Consider the following 22,950-nt stretch of genomic DNA (forward strand, 5'->3'; position numbering starts at 1 on the left):
TCTGTTTAATGCTTTAGGATCCTCATGCTGTCTGGTGAAGGAACAGGGAGCTTTTCATTTGAATGCATACAAAAGCTCCTTTTGAGGAAAAGGGGCAACTTTGTCTTTTATGTTAATGAAAGGGCGTTATTACTGCTTATCTATAGTAGACAGATGTTTAGAAAATAATTATAGGTGAATTATGTGGTTGAATTTAGACTTCTTTTATGGGGAGAAGGGAAAATGTATGTAGAGTAAAGCCAAAAAAAAATTAAGATGTTCAGGTGAGGATGAGTCACCTAGGAAAAGATAAGGATGAGCCAAGGGGGATGTGGGAATGTGGGTTAGGATTCTAGTGAGGATGCAGCTCACAGTTTAGGGAAGGTCCCTGCAATTCACTGGGGACCTGGCATTTTTGGATGAAGAGCAGGTCAAAATGGCCATTGTCTCTGCAAAGATCAGTAGAGCTTAAAGCACGAATTTTAGGTAGTAGGGTATTAAATAGAAGAAAAAAAATGACATTTTGGGTACCACCTGTTCTAGGACCTCTTTGGAAAGCCAGGCCTAGAAGGGACTGAGATCTGTGATCCTGCAAAAGAAATTCAAAGTTGAGGAAATTTCTGGGTCTGATACCTATTAAGTGGGCAGAGTATTTACTGCCCGAAGAGCTTAATGGATAAGATCCAGAGTTTTGAAGTCAAGTCAGACTATTTAGATTCAAATGTTGCAGTTGCCACTCACTGGGTGTGATTCTAGGCAAGTTATTTAGCCATTGGCTACCTCAGTTTTCTCATCTATAAAATAGAGTTGTTGGGGCGCCTGGTTGGCTTAGTGGGTTAAAGCCTCTGCCTTCGGCTCAGGTCGTGATCCCAGGGTCCTGGGATCGAGCCCCACATTGGGCTCCCTGCTCAGTGGGGAGCCTGCTTCCCTGCCTGCCTCTCTGCCTACCTGTGATCTCTGTCTGTCAAATAAATAAATAAAATCTTTAAAAAAAAAAAATAGAGTTGTTAATGGGGCATCTGGGTGGCTCAGTTGGTTAAGTGTTTGACTTGGGTCATGATCTTTGGGTTGTGAGGTCAAGCCCTTTGGGGCTTTGTGCTCAATAAGAGCCTTCTTGAGATTCTCTCTCTTCCTCTCCTGCCCCCCCCCAATAAATAAATAAATAAAATCTTTTAAAAAAGAGTTAATAGTAGTAGCTATTTCAGGATTTTTATGAAAAGTAACCAAAAAATTAGAATAGTATGTGTTACATAGTAATGCTCAGGAAATATTAACTCTTGGGGTTATTGTTATTATTGGCAAGGCTGAATTATGTAACTACTTAAACATGGAGATATTAGAAACACATAGGTTCAGACCTTGTAACACAAATGAGAGCTGCTAGTCCTAAAAGGAGTAGATTTAATGAGTAAGGGCTCTGGCCCTTTGAGTTCTGGGAGTGAAAAATCAGGAGTCTTCCGCAGGGTTTCCCTTGGTGTTTTGTCTTTGGTTCATCATTTATACATGTTGGAGACTTCCTTTTCCAGTGGCATCAGATGCTTCCTCTGTCAGTAGCAATTTAGATCATTATCTTTTTACAGGACAGCGGAAGTGCTTCTGATGGCAAGATTTGGTGGTATCAGACTGGTTTGTAGCTGTGATTTCTTGCCATCACCCAGTCATTTGTGCTTAAGGGTTTGGAAACCAGTACATTATGTTCTAGCATAGTGAAGAATTGGCTGGTAAGTGTTCTTTCACCTGACTAAATAATTTAAAAATATTTTTTAAGCCTTTAGACAAGGAAGAAACAAGTCATGTTGAAGAACCACAATGTGAAGAAACAGCTATTTCTGATTTCTCTACTGGGGAGAATGTTGGACCACTTCCTTTACCAGTTGGGAGAGCAAGGTAAGTTTTTCTTAGCATTGGGCTAAGTGAAGGGCTGGAAGCTTGGATTTAAATGAAAGTGTTCTTAGGGGCGCCTGGGTGGCTCAGTGGGTTAAGCCTCTGCCTTCGGCTCAGGTCATGATCTCAGGATCCTGGGATTGAGCCCTGCATCAGGTGCTCTGCTCAGCAGGGAGCCTGCTTCCCCCCCTCTCTCTACCTGCCTCTCTGCCAACTTGTGATCTGTCAAATAAATAAATAAAATCTTAAAAAAAAAAATTTTAAAAAAATGGAAGTGTTCTTAGAAACATTGGGGAAAACAATATGTATGTAGTCCAGGTCCTTCCCTCCTTTCTTAACCCTCTCCCTAGACATGATACCCAAATCTTCAGGGATGGCTTTACTTGAATATCCCATAGGTGTCTGAAGCATGATCAAGAAGACTGTGTCCTGGTCCCTTTCTCCACTCCCCCATACCATTTGCTCTTGCTTCTTAATTGTGTGTGTGTGTTTTTAAATTTTTATTTATTTGACAGAGAGAAATCACAAGTAGGCAGAGAGGCAAGCAGAGGGGGTTGAGGGAAGCAGGCTCCCCGCTGAGCAGAGATCCCGATGTGGGGCTCGGTTCCAGGACTCTGAGATCATGAGCTGACCCGAAGGCAGAGGCTTAACCCACTGAGCCATCCAGGTGCCCCATTGCTTTTTAATTGTTTACTTTGTATTTGGTTCCCTTCTGGTCTTTCTTCCTCACTGCCACCAGAGATCTTTAGAAATCACTGAAAGCGTGGTTGTGTTGCTTCCTTGCTTAAAAGTCGTTTGCTGGTTCTTGTTGCTTCATGATACAATCCAAATTTCTTATGAATGACACATAGGAACCTTCACTCTCTACTCCAGAGCTCCACCACCAGGGGAGCCATAGCCAGTGGGCATTTGGAAATACACAGGGGTACTTTTTGGTTGTTACAGTGTCTGAGGGGAGCGATTGGCCTGGGCTGTGGATAGGGAACGTCCTACAGTGTACCGGGCTCTCCTGCTCAAGGAGGAATTATCCCACCCCGATGCCAGCAGTGCCCCTGTTAGAAAGCCTGCTGCCCCGTCTACCAGCCCACCTTCGCTTCCTGCCTACCTGCTGTGTAGCTGAGTGCAGCACTCCCGAGCTGGCCCCCCTCACTTCCACAACCAAAGTTACTGCTGTCAAGGAGTTCTGGAGGATATAAGTTATATAAATAATAACAGCGGATGATAAGGACTCTAATAATAATACTCACAAAGTGACTCCCTGAGGTGGTTTTTGTTTATTTTGCCAGGTAGAAGCTTTTGACATTTTTCTGTAGTTAAATTTATCAGTCTTTTATGGCTTCTTGATTTTAAGTCATGTTTGACCTTTTTTTCTTTTCTCCCCTGCAACATAAACATTATTTATCGGTGTTGTTTTCTCCATCCAGTGCTTGTTTGGATTTATCCCTATGCTTATCATTGCCTTGCCTTGCATTTGGACCTTCTTTTTGGGGTTATTGTATTTCCTTTCTGAAGCACAATCCCTTAGAACTTCCTTTGTTGAACATCTGTTGGTAATAAATTAAGTTTTCATCTCTGGAAAATTTCCAGCTACAGTTTTTGGTAAGTTTTAGTTATGATATACTTTCAAATTTACAAAAAAGTTGAAAGAATAGCACAGGAACTTCTGTATACCCTTGACCCAGATTTGCCAGTTATTTACATGTTGCCGAATCTGCTTTGTCATCTTCTCTCTCATTCCTCCTCCTCCTCATAGTCCTCCCGCACTCTGCCACCTATATAACATACTCCTGTCACCCACACACATTTTTTAAATGAAATATTGAGAGAATGTTGGAGATACTGTGCTCCTTTACCTCTAAATTCTTCACTATGCATTTTCTGAGAACAAGTTATTCTCTTATGTAACCACAGAATAATGATCAAAATCTGGAAGTTTAACAGTTACAGTACTTTTATCTCATTCACAGACTATTCAGTTTTCCTTAAGTGTTCCAGTGCCTAATGACCTCATGCATCTTTTCATGTACTTACTGGCTCCTTTTCTTTCCTTGCCCCAGCTTTATTGAGGTATAATTAACGTATCATACCTATTACTTCTGCTTCACCTCACAGCCTACTTTGACTCCTACTGAATCTCTACCCTACCCTATTGCACTCCCTGCTTGTAGATAGCTACATTCTCGTCACTTTCTGGTGTATGCCTGGTGTGTCCTTCTCCCACTTCATCACTGGATGAAATATTTATGTAGTTTGCCACTTAATTTCCAGATTTTTGTTTCTGGGATACTAGGGTATTGGAATTTATAATTAGAAACATATTTGGTCTTTGTCCAATGTTCCTGGCACAGAGTTCTTAAAACCCTTAGAGTTTCCTAAGGGAGGAGAAAGAGGAAGGTGTCTTCTGTTATGTTAGTGAGGTAGCTTTTGGGGGCACCTGGGTGGCTCAGTTAGTTGAACAGTCTGCTCTTATTTTCTGCTCAGGTCATAATCTCAGGGTCCTGGGATCCAGCCCTGCATCAGGCTCTCTGCTCAGCAGGGTCTCTGCTTGAGGATTCTATCTCTCTCTTCCTCTCCCTTTGCCCGCCCCCCTGCCCTCCTGCTAACATGCTTTCTCTCTGTCTAAAATAAATAAATCTTTAAAAAAAAATGAGGTGGCTTTTGAAAAGCCCCTAGGTAACTTGGGGGTTGAGGGGGTGGGGTTGCCAGAGTACCAACCCTGTGATTAGAGAGTTAGTACATTCAGCCAAACCCCTACCTCCAGGGAGGGGAGAAGGCCTGGAGGTTGAGTTCAGTCCCAGATGGCTGGTGGTTAATCATTTCATGCCTGTGTGACTAGGGCTTCATAGAAAACCAAAAGGAGAGTGTTTGGAGAGCCTCTGGGTTGGTGAACAGGTGGAGATTTGGGGAAAGTGGCTCACTAAGAGAGGGCATGGGCGCTCCACACCCTTTCCCCATACCTTGCTCTGTGCATCTCTTCATCTGGCTGTTCCTGAGTTATATGCTTTCATAATAAACCAGTGATCTAGTAAGTAAAGTGTTTTTCTGAGTTCTGTAAGTCGCCCTAGCAAATTAATTGAACCCAAGGAGGACTATAGCTGGTCAGTCAGAAGCACAGGTGACAACCTGGACCTGCATTTGTCATCGGAAGGTGGGTGGCAGTGGGGAGGGGGGCGTCTTATAGGACTGAGACCTTAACCTGTCGCATCTGATGCTGTCTCTGGGTAGATGATGTCAGAATTGAGTTGAATTGTAGGACACCCAGCTGGTGTCAGAGAACTACTTGGTATGAGGAAAAACCCCACACATTAGAGTTGGGGACAGAATCTTATTTGGTGACCAGAAGATCAGTGTCAGAATCATAGGTGCCCTTCATCATATCTTTGGAAATGAAAACTTGGTTGATGGACAATTTCTACTTACAGTTTGTTCTTCCTACTCTTGTTTTCAAGGCAGTTAATCGGACTTTACACCATGGCTCACAATCCTAATATGACCCACCTGAAGATTAATCAGCCGGTTACTGCCCTTCCTCCCCTGTGGGTAAGGTGCGACAGTTCAGATCCTGAAGGGACCTGTTGGCTTGGAGCTGAGCTCATCACCACAAATCACAGCATTACAGGAATTGTCTTATATACAGTCAGTTGTAAAGGTGAGAGCTCACTCATCTTACTTTTGTGGGGGTGTATATTTATTTATTGGTACTATTATTGTGTTGTGGTTTTTACTGAAAACATATTGTGAAGAAAGAAGTGGAACTTGTCACCCACCAGGAACCTACTCTGATGTGTGACTTGTGGCATATAGGAAGTATTCCAGAAACAGAGCTCCAAAAATTTGAACAGGAATTTATGGCTTTGTTAGTTTTCTTTGGGTTTCATTTGGTTTATATGTGTGTATTTTTGGAAATTTTCATCAGAGGATTAAAAAAATGGAATATAACCATATAATTCCTATCTCATAGTAGATGTTTAATTATATTTTTGGTAGTAGCATTCTTACTAAACCCTGACATCAGATTTGTGTCCAGTGTGCAGTAAACCAAATCTCTACTGAATCACTGGGTTTGAAGCAGAGAATGTTTTATTATCAGAAAGGCAGCCCGTAGAGAGGACAGGGGAATATTCCTAAATCTGTCTTCCTGACTGAGCAAGTTTATGATCCGAGGGATTGAGATTGCATACATATTGATGAAAAGGGCATGGGAAGCTTGTGACTGTTCATGTGGAAAGATGGAGCCTGTGCATTGGGCAAACATAGGTAACATCTATCCCATGATCACTTGGGGGTGGAGATTAACACCAGAACAAGGCATGATTCTGTCTCTGACACCAGGAAGTTATCTTAGGACAAGGAGCAGGAGCTATGGGCATCCCTGAGCCCCTGGAAACTGTTTGACAGGGTCTGGGCTCATTATCTTGGGTAAGGGATGCAGATCCTTGCTTGTTCGTAGGCTGGAGTCGTTATCAGTTGACCTCGAGTCCAGGCTTCTGCACAAGCAGCTAGTGGATTCGTTAGTGGGGTCCGAAAAGATGGAATAGCCGATGAGAGAGAAACAGGTCTCTGAAAAACCAGCTTTAAATTTTCTGCTGTGTTTCAACCTCATTAACCCTACGGGGCATGGTTTCAGTATTGACCTTTGTTCCACTTTCCTTCCCTTGTCAACATTTCATCTGGATTTAAAACTTAATTTCAGCAATGACTAGTGTGAAGTTGCGCTGCCCTCAGAATTTGAGGGGTTGTCATTTTCCAACTCTAACAGTATAATTTTGAATTGTACCTTTAAAATTGTTTTTCTTTTATGTCTTATAGCTGATAAAAATTACTCTGTAAATCTTGAAGACCTGAAAAGTTCACATAAGAAAAGACATCATTTGTCTACTGTAAGTATTTTTTTCTTCTGTGACATTAGTTTCTTCAGACTGTTATGGACCTGTTAACCTAGTTTAGTGGGTTTTTTCACTCATAATATGACAAGTTTTTTTTGTTTTTTTTTTTTTAAGTATCGAAATGTTTATTTTCACTTAAGTTAATGACTAAAAATAGATGCTGCCTTTGCCTTGTAACCACTTTTTGTGATGAAAAAGAATTGTCTTATTTTTCCATTTGGGAGAAAAGTGTGGTGCTTTTTCTTCTGCTGGGAAAAGAACCAAGGTAGTTTTGGTAATGGGCCTCTGGCTGTGTCAAAGTGTAGCTAATGGTGGCTGGTGTGCTCTTTTCAGGTAACAGCCAGGGGCTTCGCCCAGTATGAGCTCTTTAAGTCCACAGCCTTGGATGACACACTTGCTGCGTCGCAAACTACAATCACTTTGGATATTTCCTGGAGTCCCGTTGATGAGATTCTTCAAATCCCTCCTCTTTCTTCAACTGCAACTCTGGTAGGAGTGAACTGTATTTTGTTTTGAGTTTATTCAGTGTGGATTGACTTTTAACTAGCTTGTTGCTGGTGCCGCATACTTCCAGCCCCAGCCCTGCCTGCTGGATGGTTCTGAGAGGCCCAGCTTACTCCCGAAGTCTCACAGGGGCAGCCATTGGAGGTTTGGCCAGGTGACCTCATCTGTCAGTTGCCCATGGTGGTGGTTATGTAACTTAAGAATTTTCTAGTGATTAACAAAGTCTCTCTCTCTCTTTTTTTTTTTTTTCCTCTCTCTTTTTTTTAAAAAAGATTTTATTTATTTATTTGACGGAGAGATCACAAGTAGGCAGAGAGGCAGGCAGAGAGAGAGGAGGAAGCAGGCTCCCTGCTGAGCAGAGAGCCTGATTCGGGACTCGATCTTAGGACTCTGAGATCGTGACCTGGGCCGAAGACAGAGGCTTAACCCACTGAGCCACCCAGGCACCCCAATAAAGTCTCTTGAATTGGGACCCAAGTGAAATAATCAAAGTGACTGATCTCTGCTATTCTTAAAAGATTGCAGATATTGGCAACACATCCAGAACCATTATACTATTAAGGCTTTTCATCTTATATTTACTTTTCTAGGAATCTGTCTGAAGTTAATCAGAATTGGTAGCGAGAATATATGTGCAAAGATATTCCACACCGTGATAATGACTGTGTTTCCAAAATATTAAAAACAAACCCGAATGTTCAATAGGGAAGTGCTTAACATAGATCTCCCTGATGAAATATTATACATTCTTTACATATCATGATTTAAAGTGTCTTTAATGATAAAAATGCTTATTGTTAGGCAAACAAAAGGAAAATATACAAAATTGCATATATAGTAGAATCTCAACTATGTTTTTGAAAACTCTACACAGAAGCCTGATAGTGTTAATTGTGGTTCCCCCCCCCCAACTTCTTTTAAGGTTTTAGAAAGTTCGTAAAACTGTGACCTCTGGCTAAGACAACACATCGTTGGTTTAGCTAGAAGGAGTCTATTGAACATATTTACTAGGGGTGGTTATTTTGGGTATGTGGTAATGCTGAATTTGTCATTGGGTCTTAAGATGTATTTATTTACATTTCTCTCTCTTTCTTTTGGAAATTCAGTGGGAAAGGGCAGGAGAGGGTATGAAGAGAGCAGTCGTTCAACGTAGGCACAATCATGGTATAGAGAGAGGGGTTGGTGGCATGAGTTTAGGTTACTGTCTTGGGATGAACAGGATCTATGGTGTCTCTGGGGAGGATGTTCTAAATGCAGTATTACTCTACTTATTCAGTTCATTAGTGCTTTACGAAATATATTTTTTAATGTGTGGGGAGCTTGAAATGCAAGTAACTGTGACTATTATGCAGAGAAGATGGGATTACTAGTGAAAACTGACTTTGGGAACTTTTTAGAATATTAAAGTGGAATCGGGAGAGCCCAGAGGTCCTTTGAATCATCTTCAGAGAGAACTGAAATTTCTCCTTGTGAGTATCCTTCTGGAATTTGTGACTTGTATTAAATCTTATGTTTTCATAAGAATATTTGCTAATGTCATTGTTACTTAGTTTTTCAAAATTTGTTCCAATTGTTGTGTATTCAGTAGATAATCTGGGCAATTTGGATGATATGATTTTACTGCATGGTGGTTGTCCTTAAAATCACAGGGAGCATTAGTTAAGAGCTACACTTCTTCCGCCTTTTTACTAGAGTGTTCAGTTTTTATCCAGACAGTAGGTTCCCCTCTTTAGGTGGGTCGGCTGCCAGTTTATCCCAAATGCATGTATAATCTGCTTATTAATAACTGGGATTTTGACTTATGCTAAAGGCTAGCATGTTTCAAGAATTTTATGTCTCAGTGAGTTTTACTCTATTCTACAAATCGAATCCAAAGGGGTGCCTCATTTTAATGCAGTAGAAATTCAAAATGTCCTTGCCTGGGATAGAGAGCCATTTACATTCAGTCATTTGCCCTACTTACTTTTTTTTTTTTTTTTAACAGCTTTGAGATAAATTACATCCCATAAAATTCACTTGTTTCAAATACATAATTCAGTGGGTTTTCATATACTTACAGAGTTGTATAACTGTGGTCACATATAATTTCAGAGCATTTTCTTCAAAAGAAACTCCGTACCCATTAGCAGTCACCTCCCAAACCCCCCAGCCCTGCAGCTGCTGGTCTGCTTTTATAGTACTTTGTTCCATTTCATCAGTGAATAGCAGTTCATCACATAGCTATAGCATATCTCGTTCATCCACTCATCGGCTGATGGGTGTTTCTGTTGTTTCTACTTGACTATTACAAATAATGCTGCCATGAAGAGTCTTGTATAAGTTTTGTGGGACATACGTTTTCACATCTTTTGGGTGGCGTTCCTGGGGCAGTGTGATAACTGTGTTGCTAAGCTTTGGAGGAGCTGCCAAACTGTAACTGTTTTCTGAAGTGGCTGTACGATTTTACATTCCTACCAGCAGTGTGTGTTCCAGTTTCTCCATATCCTTGCCAACACTTGATATTGTCTTTTTATTATGATTATTATTAATTTTTATTACCATCCTAGTGGGAATGAGGTGGTATTTGATGGTTTTGACTTGCATTTTCCGGATGGCTTACCGACTTGGAGCTTCTTTTCATGTTCTTATTAGCTCCAACTTATTTCTTTCTTTAAACTCTTGCCCTACTTTTGCTCCCACTGATCCCCTAACCCTGGCCTGCTTATTGTACCTGGTCCTGTCATGCTGTCCCATTGTGGTAAGTGCGTCTTCCTCTGCCCGGGGTGTCCCTCTCGCACCCTGAGCTCTCTGTGACGTCCTTAGCTAGGGTGATTGCACTGGTCCCCCAGAGTGGCTTATGCTGCCTGTGTTTTGTGTTGTGAAAGCTCACTCCTCACACCTCTTGTCAGAGTGTTTATCAAACACAGTGATCTGTTTTCTTCTCTGTCTGCCCTTCTAGACCTGAGAGCCAGGTACTCTGTGCCTACAGCAGCTAGCACAGTACCAAGCATTTCTAATACTTTTACCTCCGATTATTATTTCCCTGTTTGTATAAAACCTGGTATTTTTTTCTCACCTTTCTTTCTGGAAAACTTCTCTTTTAGGACCCTACCTGTGGGCTTCCATCACACTTCTATCCTCATGTTTCTGCCCTTCTCTCTTCAAACCCTGTCATTCACTGATTTGGCTAATGCTTTTATGAGGGAACTCCAGACTCTTCTTCTTTAAGCTGATACCATTCCCCTTCCTTCCCACTTCCACCGAATCATTTCCCAGTTGAGTAGAGGGCTGTTGCCTCAAACAATATTTCCAAAATGAAATTTGAGATTTTCTCTGGGCGAGATCCCCTCAGAGGAAACCCCCCCCCCCATTTCTGTGTGTGGTTCCACTATTCCTTCAGTTTCCCAGGCTAGAAATCCTTCTACTTTAGGTTAGTAGGAACTATTGCTACCACCACACTAACACAGAAGGATTTTTTCTCCTTCTGTGCCCTGGTTCTTGGTCATACCACTTAGAAGAATGAAGAGGTAGACAGAGTGGTGGGCGGCAAAGCAAGGTTTATGGTACAAAGCTCCCAAAAAGGGAGGGGACCTGAGTTTCTCAGTCAAGGGATTTTTATGGGCTTGTTAGCAGGCTGTTAATCTGACTAACCCTCCCTACGCCTGTCATAGGTTCGGGTTATTGTCCCTATCTGTCACACGGGAAAGAGTGGAGGGCTCCTTCCAAGGTGGTATAAAATCCTTTTAAAGGTGGTTTCCTCTTAAGGCAGGGCCCCTTGTCCCTGCCCCTATCTGCCTTCCAACTATCCCTTCATCAGAACTGCCACAACTAGAAGCTGCCACTCTGTGTCAGGGATGTGGTGCTGGAGGGTTCGGTTATTTTGCTGGAGGCATCAGCAGTTGCTATGTGGAAGACCTGATTCAAATACATGTCTGTCATTCAAACGCATGCCTGTCTGTCTGACTTGAAAGTCCATGTTTTGTTAAAACCTCCCTTGTAAATTCACAGAATCTTAGATGTGCCCATGGCCACAGTCTCTCCCAAGGTCAGTCCCCTGTATTTTTGTAAATACCTAGGATTTTTTTTCTTTTATTTTTTCCACATCTCCCTTCCTTTCTCCCTCCCTCTCTCTCTAATAAACTGTTCTTTTTTTCCTTTAAGCTTTTTTTCACTGCCCATCTTAGTTAAAGCCCTTATCCCCTGCCTCCTGGACCACTCTAATGGTCATTTATTGTTTCTCAACAGGGACACTATGGGCATTTTAGGCATAACCATTCTTTGTGCTTTGGGACCATTGTAAACATTGCAAGATGTTTAGCTTCCTTGGCCCCTACCAAACTAAATACTCAAAGTGCCCTTGTACCCCCTGTCATTGTGTCACCAAAAACTATCTGCACATTTTTCCAAAGACCTCCCCCCTTCAAGGGGTAGAAATTGATATCACCTCTGTTGAGAAACATTGTACTTTCTCTTTTCCTTAGAATCCATCCTGGGTATTTCTAACACAAATTCTTAAGTCCTTGATATGCCATGTTCCTGCCAAAACATTGACAACGGCTACTGTCTTTCATATGAAATTAAAAAAAAAAAAAAAATCTAGAGGTTTTAGGATCTTTTGGGGCCCTCATTTCTCACTGTTCCGTAGGTGTTTTCTCCACCGTGGCTGGACCTTGCCCCACCCTCTCCATCTTGTTCCATGTTCCTTCTCTGCAGCTCCTGCTTCCCACATTTGAGTGCTGCTGATGCTTCACATTGTTCCCCTGGCTGTTCCAGTCTCCCTTTCCTTTGGTATAGATATTAAATGTATAGACATATACATTTAAATTATTTTTATATAAACTTCCATTCGGTTTCACGTTTTTTGCTCCCTGATTATTGTACCTGGATTATTGGTCCTTTTTAACCAAAATTACAAGAGTGTCTTCAGGGCAGTCTCATGAGTCTGGAATCCTCGGTAGCACTGATGCACATGGCATCACCCTTAGAACACCATCTTAGGTACCAGACTGCTGGGTGTGTGTCTTGGCACATCAGTAATGTGTGACCTTGAGCAAGTTACTTTACCTCCCTTGGCCTCAGTGAAATGGGAATGATGGTAATATCTGCCTGATAGGGTTTTTGTGAGGATTAAATACCATACGACATATAAAACATTTAGAACTGTTCCTGGCATGTGGTTCATGAAATGTTCAAGAAATGTTATAATGACTAATATTAGTATTAAATATATTCCTACTGATGAAGTGTTTTTTTTTTTTTTTTTTCTTAAAAAAATATTGGATTTCTTTTCTTTTTTTAAAATCTCCCTTAGGTTTTGGCTGATGGTTTGCGGACTGGTGTAACCGAATGGCCTGAGCCTCTGGAAGTAAAATCTGCTGTTGAACTTGTGCAGGAATTTCTGAATGGTCTTTGTTTTTCTAACTCACGCTGTGTATATTGTTGATTTTTCTTTGTTGAGAATTTATACTTTTCTAAATTTAAAAATAAGTTGTCTTTCTAGGTTTGGTATTCTTTTTGGTTGGGAAATTTATAAAGCTGTGAGGTCTCTCATGGTCAGAGGGACAGATTTGTTCTGAATTACTAACGGTAGAGGTCTAGGTAATTTTTAAGAATAGTACTGAATTTAAATTTTATATACCACAGCTGTATTTAAGACTGTAGGAAAAGAGGGATGGAACAGAAACCTTTGAGCACCTACCATGTGCCCAATGTTGTGTGTCAGTGACTTTCACTGTATCTCAGTTCAAAGCTGCCAGTAGAGGGTCAAATAATTTGCTAAAATCCCTGGTATACTTCTACTGTCCTCATTTACCATTTGAAAACAGGATTAGGATAGAAATTAATTTAGAAAGCAGGAAAATAAAATCTAGAGTTAACAAGCTTTTACTACTTTCTAGACTTAAATAAGCTGGATGGATTTACTGATTCTACAAAAAAAGACACAGAGGTAAGCGACTCTTACCAGTTAGAAATGTGCACTGAAATAGCTTTTAAAATTTGGTTGCACTGCTGTCCTTCATGTCATATTATTTCAAGTGGATCTGGGATAGCTAAGGCAGCATTTTGAGGGTAGTTTTTTGTTGGTCTTTAATGTCAGCACTGGTGGTTGTTTTACTTAAGAACTAAGAAATGCTTTCAAAGAGAACTAATGTGTATGTATTATTAATTGATCAATTGCAAAGAAGCAGAAATGACTATGTCACTATGCTATAAGATGGTATTATCATACTAATATTCTGTGAGATGGTTTGTTAATATGCTTTTCTTGGTATCATTAAATTCATCTAAATAGGTTGTCATTTGATGAAACAGGAAAATGGAGACAAATGTCAATTCATTAGGTATTTTTGCATCAAAGGAAAGTCGAATGCTTGCTTTTAGGCATCATACTTGTACAACAATTTTAGGGGTCCCATTTTTCACTGTCACTTGATTTATATCTCGTCATGAATGAATGAAGGTATAGAAAATTCATTCCCATCTGTGGATCCCCAATTTTCTCAGGGCAGCATTTGAAAGCTCACTGGCTTAAACTATTCCTTTGTTTGATAAACTGAGTCACTCTCTGACACTGCTTTTTCAGACGGTGAAGCATGACAGTGCTGCGGTTGACCGCTCCATTGAGTGTCTCTTCACAGTACGGGGGGATCTGGATTTTGCCGAGCAGCTGTGGTTCAAAATGAGTGGTAGTACGTGTCTGTCGTGATTGTGAAATAAAATGTTTCCTGCATTTGTTAGGTTTACTTTTAAGTCTTTGAAGATCATACAGGACTAGTGTACTACTAGTCTTCTATGGAAGGCTGGTTCCTGTTTTCTCAAATTCACTCCTAATAATGTATTGGCACGTTCTACTCAAGAATTGTATTAAGAGAAGGCAATTCATAGAGTCTGTTCTTTTCTCCTGCCTTGAGTATAAGACATAGGTGGCTTTTATGTTAAATTTCAAAACCTCCACCTTAGTGACATTATAATTATTAGAAAAAGGGAAAGATATTCCTTAATATTGCACTGTGTTACCTTGTGACAGTGAGCTTACTCTCTTTAGAAATGTGTTTAATCTTTCTTTTTGCCTGTATTTTCTTTCCCCTTCCCCCACCCATAAAATATAGATACTTGTCTTCTGTTTGTCTTTCCTTAAGATTGATGATATATTTGATCTGCAGCAATACCATGAAAGTAATGTTGCACTGACTTGTTTTCTAAGGCGTGATTTCGTATCAAGATTTGGTGAAGTGCTTCACGTTGGTCATCCAGAGTCTCCAGCGTGGTGATATCCAGCCGTGGGTAGGTTTAGTAGTGTGTGTGAGAACACTTTTTCAGCGGGATAGCCTGAAGCTTAAGGCATGGGCTTGGGAACAGACTGCCTGAATTTGAATCCAGCCCTGTTGCTCTCTTAGCTATGTAAACTTGAGCGGGTTTCTTTATGTCCCTGTGCCCCAACATCCTCATCTGTACAGTAGGGATAGGAAAAGTACCTGTTGTTGTAGAGCTAAAAATTTTGTTTTTTGTTGAATAGACCCTTTAAATATGATACAGTTTCCTTCCTCATCTTTTACTATAGTCTTCGGTTTAAAATCTAATTTATCTGATATAAGGATTGCCACTCCAGCTTTTTTTTAAATGTCCATTAGTGTGGTAAATGGTTTTCCACCCCCTCACTTTAAATCTGGAGGTGTCTTTGGGTCTAAAATGAGTCTCTTGCAGACAGCATATCGATGGGTCTTATTTTTTTTTTAATCCAATCTGATACTCTCTATCTTTCGACTGGGACATTTAGCTCATTTACATTCAGGCTAACTATTGAAAGATATGACTTTAGTGCCAATGTATTGCCTGTAAGGTGACTGTTCCTGTATATTGTCTCTGTTCCTTTCTGGTCTGTGTTACTTTTAGGCTCTCTCTTTGCTTAGAGGACCCCTTTCAGTATTTCTTATAATGCTGGTTTGGTGATTGCAAATTTTTTTAGTTTCTGTTTGTCCTGGAAAAAAATTTTCATTTTAAGATTTGATTTATTTATTTGAGAGAGAGAGAGCACAAGCACGGGGGAGTGGCAGAGAGAGAGAGGGAGAAGCAGGCTCCCTGCCAAGCAGGTAGCCCATTGTGGGGCTCATTCCCAGGACCCTGAGATCATGACCTGAGTTGAAGGCAGACACTTAACCCATTGAGCCACCCAGTGCCCCATTAGTGCTAAATAATTTAATTCATGTAATACAACTAGCACCCAGCTCATAATTAGGTGTTCATTATGTGTAAGATACTAGTACTGTCATTGTTGTTGCTGTGACCATTCTCATATACTACTGATGAGAGCACAATTGGAATGTTCTTTATGAAGCAACTGTGGATAATGCATTGAGATCCTCAAAGTGTATCATGCTTGCCCTTTGAATCATTAGTTTTTTTCTTAGGATCCACCCTAAGCTCATACCTAGGAACATATCAAGATTTTATGTATTGGAATAGTCACCACAGCCTCATTTATAGTAGCAAAAAGTTATAAATGACCTAAATTCCCCCTTAAAGGACTAAGTAAATAATGATCCCGTCACATACTGGCATGTGTGATGGTTGCTAAAATGGTGCCAGCAGGTGATGTGGAGAAATGATTACAATCTGCAGTAGAAAGAAAGGACTATACATTATTGCATAAAGAAAGTAACTTTTGGAGAGAAAAACCTGGGAATAAATATACCAAAATGTTATAGCAGTCGCCTCTAGTGCTAGGGTTACAAATGAATTTTTCCAACTGCATTCTACATTTCTATACTTTATGGATTTTCCACAATGAACTTGTGCTTTTACAATCAAGAAAAAGCTAAGTTAAGAAAAACTGGACACCAAAAGATTCCTCATTTCATAGGAATTCTATGAACTAGGGTAGCTGCCAGTTCATAACTGTAAAACTTAGAAACTTTTGTGGGTGAGTGCAAAGATCCACTGCACAGCGAAGGCCTGTGAGCGCTGCCCCTCACTGGGCGGTGGCGACTGTAGACAGTGTGACCTCTGCTATGGAGGTTTTCTCATATGACTTCTGTGTTTGTGAGATGTTTGCGAGTATATCCCTGCCATGTGAAATGAGTGCAAACAGTACGGAAATCGTTTTTACTGAAACAAGGGAAATGCCAGAGATTATGATGGAGATTAGAGAAAATAGACGTCAGTGAGAAAACGTCCAGTATTTCAGGTATCTTTAAAATGAAGTGTTGGGGCACCTGGGTGGCTTAGACAGTTAAACGTCTGCCTTCAGCTCAGGTCATGACCCCAGGGTCCTGGGATCGAGTCCCACATCAGGCTCCCTGCTCATTGGGGAGCCTGCTTCTTCTGGTTGTGCTCTCTCTCTCATTGACAAATAAAATCTTAAAAAAAAAAAACAACCTTTAAAACGAAGTGTTTAGTATTTGGTACCTGCTTTAGCTCTGTATGTTCACAGCTCTTGATTTGCAGATGATCTAGTTAGTGTGTTAATATTGTAGCCAAGGAGCTCCTTCTGACACAGAGACCAACGAGGGAGGAAGTTGTCCCGAAGTAGCAGGTGTTCTGTGCAGAGGAAGATGTTCAGTGTTGGGAAGGATGCCCAGGACCACTTAATCAGCTAGGAGAAAATAAGTCCTACTTACAAAGCGCCAGAGGACCACCCTGTCTCCTTGGTGGAATTGTATCTGGGGGTGATCAGTTGAACCTCTTCATAGTTGCTTTGGGCTAAAGCAAATCATACAGGAATGACCCTTCAGGAACAGACATGTTTATAACTTGGGGCTTTTTATTCAAACAGTTTATGGTATCAAGAGATTGAAAATGCTTATCATTTTCAGCTTGTAGCTAATGCAGTTTGCTTCTCTTTTGTTTATTGGATTTGTTTGTTTTTACTTATGGTTTTTTATATATATATATAAATATGTATTTATATATATATACATTTATATATATATATATATATATATATATATATATATTTTTTTTTTTTTAAATTTCTAGCTCCACAGCGGGAGTAACAGTTTACTAAGTAAGCTTATCCATCAGTCTTATCATGGAACCATGGACTCAGTTGCTCTCAGTGGGACTATTCCAGTCAAGATGCTTTTGGAAATTGGTCTGGACAAACTAAAGAAAGATTATATCAGTTTTTTCATAGGTGAGTCCCTTTCCCAGCTCAAAAAATTAAAAAGTACTTCACAGTCTTCAGCCAGAGGCATTCTCAGGTGTTCTCTTTCTACTTGGCCCTGTCAGTTATAGCCCTGGCTTTCACCTTGGTTCACTGTGAAATCAGCACTTCTGTTTTCTGGCACTTAATTTCCTTCTTGATAAAGATAGTTGATTAAGAGGCGCCTGGGTGGCTCAGTGGGTTAAGACTCTGCCTTCGGCTCAGGTCATGATCCCAGGGTTCTGGGATCGAGCCCCATATCGGGCTCTCTGCACAGCAGGGAGCCTGCTTCCTCCTCTCTCTGCCTGCCTCTCCACCTACTTGGGATCTCTGTCTGTTAAATAAATAAATAAAATCTTTAGAAAAAAAGATAGTTGATTAAGGGCGCCTGGGTGGCTCAGTTGGTTAAGTAACTGCCTTTGGCTCAGGTCATGATCCTGGAAAACCAGGATCGAATCCCACATCAGGCTCCTTGCTCGGCAGGGAATCTGCTTCTCCCACTGACCTCTCTCCTCTCATGCTTTCTCTCTCTCATGCTCTCTCTCTCTTTCAAATAAATAAATAAAATCTTTAAAAAAAAAAAGATACTTGATTAAATAGCACTCTAGTTTTTGTTTGCTTGTGTTTTCAATTCAAACATTTTGAGATCCTATAAGGTTGGTGTAGTAAATAAAAAAATCTTTTTGTGGGATGCTGTTTTAATACCAAACACTTGGTTGTTTTTATTAGAGGCAAGCTGTGATGGTTCTAGAATAGTGTTAATATATATTTATGGTGTAACGTGCCATAAAATTTGGCCATTTCTGAGGAACTATTTAGCTTGAGCATCCCTTTTATATATGAACTCTGAAAAATTTTACTTAGGGGGCACCTGCATGGCTCAGTGGCTTAAGCCTCTGCCTTCGGCTCAGGTCATGATCTCAGGGTCCTGGGATCGAGCCCCACATCAGGCTCTCTGCTCAGCGGGAAGCCTGCTTCTTCCTCTCTCTCTGCCTGCCTCTCTGCCTACTTGTGGTGTCTCTCTCTCTCTTTGTCAAATAAGTAAATAAATAAAATCTTGAAAAATTTTTTTTTTACTTAGGTTCCTTAGCAACTAATAGATAATACCTGAAGCTTATTTGCATTTATGTGTTTTTTCTTACTAGGTCAGGAACTTGCATCTTTGAATCACTTGGTGAGTTTTTTTTTTTTTATTCTAAAGTTGATTTTTCTTTTATTCGTTCTACCTATAGATACTAAATACCTATTCTGTGTCAGCTTCTGTCCTAGGATCTAGGAAACAGATAAGTATAAAAATAAATAACAGATAAAGTACTCTTTATTTTCATGAATACCCCCTAGCAATTTCATTTGCCTGTTTTTATTTTAATATGGTTTGACTCCAAACTTTTGACACAATAGTCCTTAAACTTGGAGAATCTTCTTGAAGACTTACTGAATTACTAATTCCTGGGCCCTAGTGACTCCATAGGCCTGGGGCTCAAGAATATGTCTTTTTAAACAAGTCCTCTCTTAATTCAAATCATTCTGATGCTTTTTCCTTACTGTATTTGTTTTCTATTATTGCATAACAAATTCCAGTAGTCCCCACCTACCCATGGGGGACTACCATGGGTAGTACTAAATCCTATGTATACTGTGTCTTTTCCTATACACACTCACCTATCCTAAAGTTTAGGCACAGTCAGAGATTAACAGCAATGACTAAAAATAGAACAATTATAATAATATAATGTAATAAAAGTTATATGGTGTGGTCTCTGTCTTTCTCAAAATATCTTACTGCACTCACCCATCTTGTGATGTGGGATGATAAAATGCTGATGAGATTGAGGTGAATGATGTAGGTGTTATGACCTAGTGTTAGACCACTATTGACCTTTCAGGAGGACTGAAACCGTGGAAAGTGAAACCTTGGATAAGGGGGTACTCCTGGAGTACAAACTGAGAACTATAAATGAACACAGCTGTATTAGATCACAGTTTCCTGGGGTTGGACACTGGGTACATTTTAGCTGGATCTTCTGCTTAGAGTTTCACAAGGCTGAAATCAAGGTGTCAGCCATCTCCTTGACTAGGGAAAAATATTCTTCTAAATTTTCTCATTTGTTGTTGGCAGAATTCATTTCCTTGTGGTCCGATAACGAAGGTTCCCATTTTCTTGCTAACTGTTGACCCAGAGCCAGTCTCAGGTCTTAGAGGTTGCTCATGGGTCCTTGCCATGTGGCCTTCTCTACAACATGGTGGGCAGTTTGTTTCTTCAGAGCCAACAGGAGGGCATCTCTAATGCATCACCTTCTCTTAAAAGGCTCACCTCATTAGGTAGATCATAGTGATGACCAGGTGATAATCTCCCTTTAGATTAATTCAAAGTCAGTCATTTAGTAACCTTATCATGGATGTAACATCCCATCATATTCACAAGTTCTGGCCTCACTGAAGGGGAAGGGATTATATAAGATCTGTACTTCAGGCAGTGGGAATCTTGGGGGCTGTCATAGACTTCCACTTTCCATATTTACCATGGAGTACTTCCTTAGGATCTTTTCTCAAAAATAGGATGAGGTCTGAGCATTTTATGATGCTTGACATATATTGCCAAGTTTTTTTTTTTTTTTTTTTTTAAACTGGTTGTACCAGTTTGCCAATAATAGCTGAGTGGACGCTTATCAGCACACTTGACTAATCTCTTGGTACTGTTACCTATTTTTAGAGGTGGACAGTTCTGGTGGGCAGGGGTATTGAAGTTAAGAATTATCTTGTGGATTTGCCAGTCACTCCATCTGGAGAGTTCGGAGGGTGGTATTAGTTACCCACTCAGGCCTTCTTGGTAGGGCAGTTCTCGGATTTGATTTGACCAAAGAATGTAACGGTTTGCTGGGAACATTCTCAGTAACGACTTCACTTATGGTTTAGTCTAGAGAATAATATTGAAAGGTGGCACATTCTCTGGCTGCCTCCAGTTTTTTTCCCTAAATCAAGCATAGTTAAGGTTTAGCAAGCATAGCAATCTTTGTAAAGATTGTTCTCATTCTTTAACTTCTTATTTTGCTTGTACTGTTTTTTATTCCAGGAATATTTCATTACTCCATCAGTAGATATACAAGAACAGGTGTATCGTGTTCAAAAACTCCACCATATTCTAGAAATATTAGTCAGTTGCATGCTTTTCATTAAGCCCCAACATGAGCTCCTCTTTGCTTTAACACAGTAAGTATTGCTCTCTTGGTCCTGTCACATACACATGAATTCTCTTGTGAAATAGCTGGAGCCAAAATGTGTGCAGTTTTTATTATCAGTTCGGCTAGACTCTGTACAGCCTGTCTCCACAGCAGAATGGTTCTCAGTCCCGGTCGGAGGAAGGGAAAGGCTCTGGATTCAGAAGGACTCGGGTTCAACACTTGGCCTAGCACTTTCTGCCTTCCTGGGGAAGTTTCCTCTTGTTGCATCTTGTTTTCTCCTCTAGAAACAGGAACTAATAACCTTATGTGTTTCTTGTTGGGGTTAAATGATGGCATGTGTATAAGAACCCAGCACCTAATAGGTGCTTCTTGACTACTTCCTTCTCTTTTCTTTCTGTCCTTATACATTGCAGCCAAACTAAGCATTGCTAGATCTCCATACGGTACTTGAGTGGAACCAACTGTTATTACCAGACCTCTGTCAATAGCACTGCTGTAATTTTAGAGGTTCCACTGATGAGTTTGACTAGAAACAGCTTGGAACGATCCTCTTACGTGGGTGGCTGGCGTCTTACGTGTATTTGAAGCCTCAGATTGGAAATGAGTGAACCATCTGGTGGAAGGGCTGGCTTTTTCCCTGGGCCTTTCCCGAAATCAGAATTTGTCTCAGTTGTACAGGGAAAAGTTTGAAATTGTTGTTGTTTACAGACTCTAAAAGATTTATTGTCATTAAAGATGAAGAGTGTAAATGAGTTAACTCTTTAATTCTCTAGAGTTTGAAAACCATGGAGGCTATATCATTGTCTCTCTTTTGCTTCTTTTTGCTTTTCTTTCTCTGATACCTCTTTCTTCCCCACTCATGCCTTTACTTTGGCTCAACTTGAATATATTTTACATTGTGAGAAATATGTCTTCTTTTGATTTGAAAATTTTTTAAAAAATTAAATGAGATTTGCTTTCAGAATCAAAAACAACCCAACTTTTGTGTCGGGGGAGGGGGCATTTTTTGTTTACTTTTGTGGCCCTGAAATTATTCTTTTGTTATTGTTTTGGTTAGTGGTCCTGGATGAAATGTTTCCCTTAAGAGCTTTAGATTATCAGAAAGCCTTTATCTCTAAGGGGCATTTTTTTCCCCCAAAAGATGTCCTTTTTTGGGTTTGTTTTTGTTTGTTTGTTTTAGGTCCTGCGTAAAATACTACAAACAAAATCCTCTTGATGAACAACACATTTTTCAGCTACCAGTCAGACCAACTGCTGTAAAAAGCTTATATCAAAGGTCAGCAATTTAATAATTAAATCATACTTTAAGGTGGGGGGCGGTGTGGGTGGCCGTCTGCCTTCTGCTCAGGTTGTGATCTCGGGGTCCTGGGATCAAGCCCTGTGCCTGGCTCCCCACTCAGTGTGGAGTTTGCTGCTTTCTTTCCCTCTTCTTCTGCCCCTCCCCCTACTTGTGCATGCTCACTCTCTTTCTCTCTCTTTCTCTCAAATAAATAAATAAACTCTTAAAAAAAAAAAAAAGTTACACTCTAAGCCTGGCTATAATTCTTGGTCAATTTCTGTGTCCTTTCCCTGGGGAATCTTATGACCAAGAGCTGCTTCACCTCCAAAACCTTAATCCCTTCTCTCCTGCTTTTTGACTATCATCTGATAGGAATTCCCCGTCTTTCTTCTCCCAGTCCTTTCTTTTGTCTTTTCTCTTCCTTCCTGTGGGCCTCTAGTCTTCATTTTTCTCTCAGTCTGTAATTCCTTCACAGTATAGGGCAGAAAATGTATCCAGAAGGGAAATGACAGATTGGGAAGGAAGTGATCAGGGTATTGATGACAAAGTCAAGGGTATGGCTGTGGGAGTGAGAGGATTTGGGACTGAGGAGGTATGAGGACCGTGACGCTAAAGTGACAAACTGGCCATCCACATAGACTCTGAGGTTGCCTCCAATGATGGTCTCCCCAGCTCTTCCCTCTGCATGCAGTGTACTTAAAATTTCTCTTCTACTGAAGTCATTCTGATTATACCCTTCCTTGGTTTGGTTCCCTCTCAGCCAAACTCGGTCATTCCTTGAAACTGCTCTGACAGAGGTCTCCAGTGGCCTCCTAATTGCCAAATCCAGTGGACAACTTTCCAGTAAAAGAGTGTGTTTTAGCTCCTTGTGTCATTAGCTGGCCCACCAATTCTGTTCTCTTTATAAGTAAGCACTTACAAGGCTGTTTGGCATTTAAAACTATTCCTTTCTTGGACCTATCCCCCCGCTTCATTTCTGTGACGTAGCTTTTGTCTTAATTTTAATTCTATCTCTCTGGCCCAGCTCCAAGACTGAGAGTAGATCTCTTTTCGTGTTTCTCCTCTGCCTGCTTCTCATATGGGTTTTCACCAGAACTCCACCTTCTGCGTCTTTTT

General features: G+C 40.5%; 1 protein-coding gene across 1 annotated transcript in view; it reads left to right on the plus strand.

Annotated features, from left to right (window-relative positions):
- The window catches only part of LOC111153349 (zwilch kinetochore protein), a 39,194-nt gene that overhangs the window by 8,523 nt on the left and 7,721 nt on the right, over positions 1 to 22,950 (plus strand). Inside the window, exons 4-16 of the mRNA XM_022512332.1 lie at positions 1,748 to 1,866; positions 5,313 to 5,512; positions 6,673 to 6,743; positions 7,083 to 7,238; positions 8,651 to 8,722; positions 12,544 to 12,637; positions 13,130 to 13,179; positions 13,816 to 13,921; positions 14,437 to 14,516; positions 17,208 to 17,364; positions 18,519 to 18,547; positions 20,447 to 20,583; positions 21,736 to 21,831. Of these exons, the coding sequence (XP_022368040.1) occupies positions 1,748 to 1,866; positions 5,313 to 5,512; positions 6,673 to 6,743; positions 7,083 to 7,238; positions 8,651 to 8,722; positions 12,544 to 12,637; positions 13,130 to 13,179; positions 13,816 to 13,921; positions 14,437 to 14,516; positions 17,208 to 17,364; positions 18,519 to 18,547; positions 20,447 to 20,583; positions 21,736 to 21,831 (1,367 nt within the window). The remainder of the gene's footprint in view (positions 1 to 1,747; positions 1,867 to 5,312; positions 5,513 to 6,672; positions 6,744 to 7,082; positions 7,239 to 8,650; positions 8,723 to 12,543; positions 12,638 to 13,129; positions 13,180 to 13,815; positions 13,922 to 14,436; positions 14,517 to 17,207; positions 17,365 to 18,518; positions 18,548 to 20,446; positions 20,584 to 21,735; positions 21,832 to 22,950) is intronic.

Source organism: Enhydra lutris, unplaced genomic scaffold (genome assembly GCF_002288905.1).
Source record: "Enhydra lutris kenyoni isolate GAN:26980312 unplaced genomic scaffold, ASM228890v2 scaffoldscaffold31, whole genome shotgun sequence".
Lineage (NCBI taxonomy): Eukaryota > Metazoa > Chordata > Mammalia > Carnivora > Mustelidae > Enhydra > Enhydra lutris.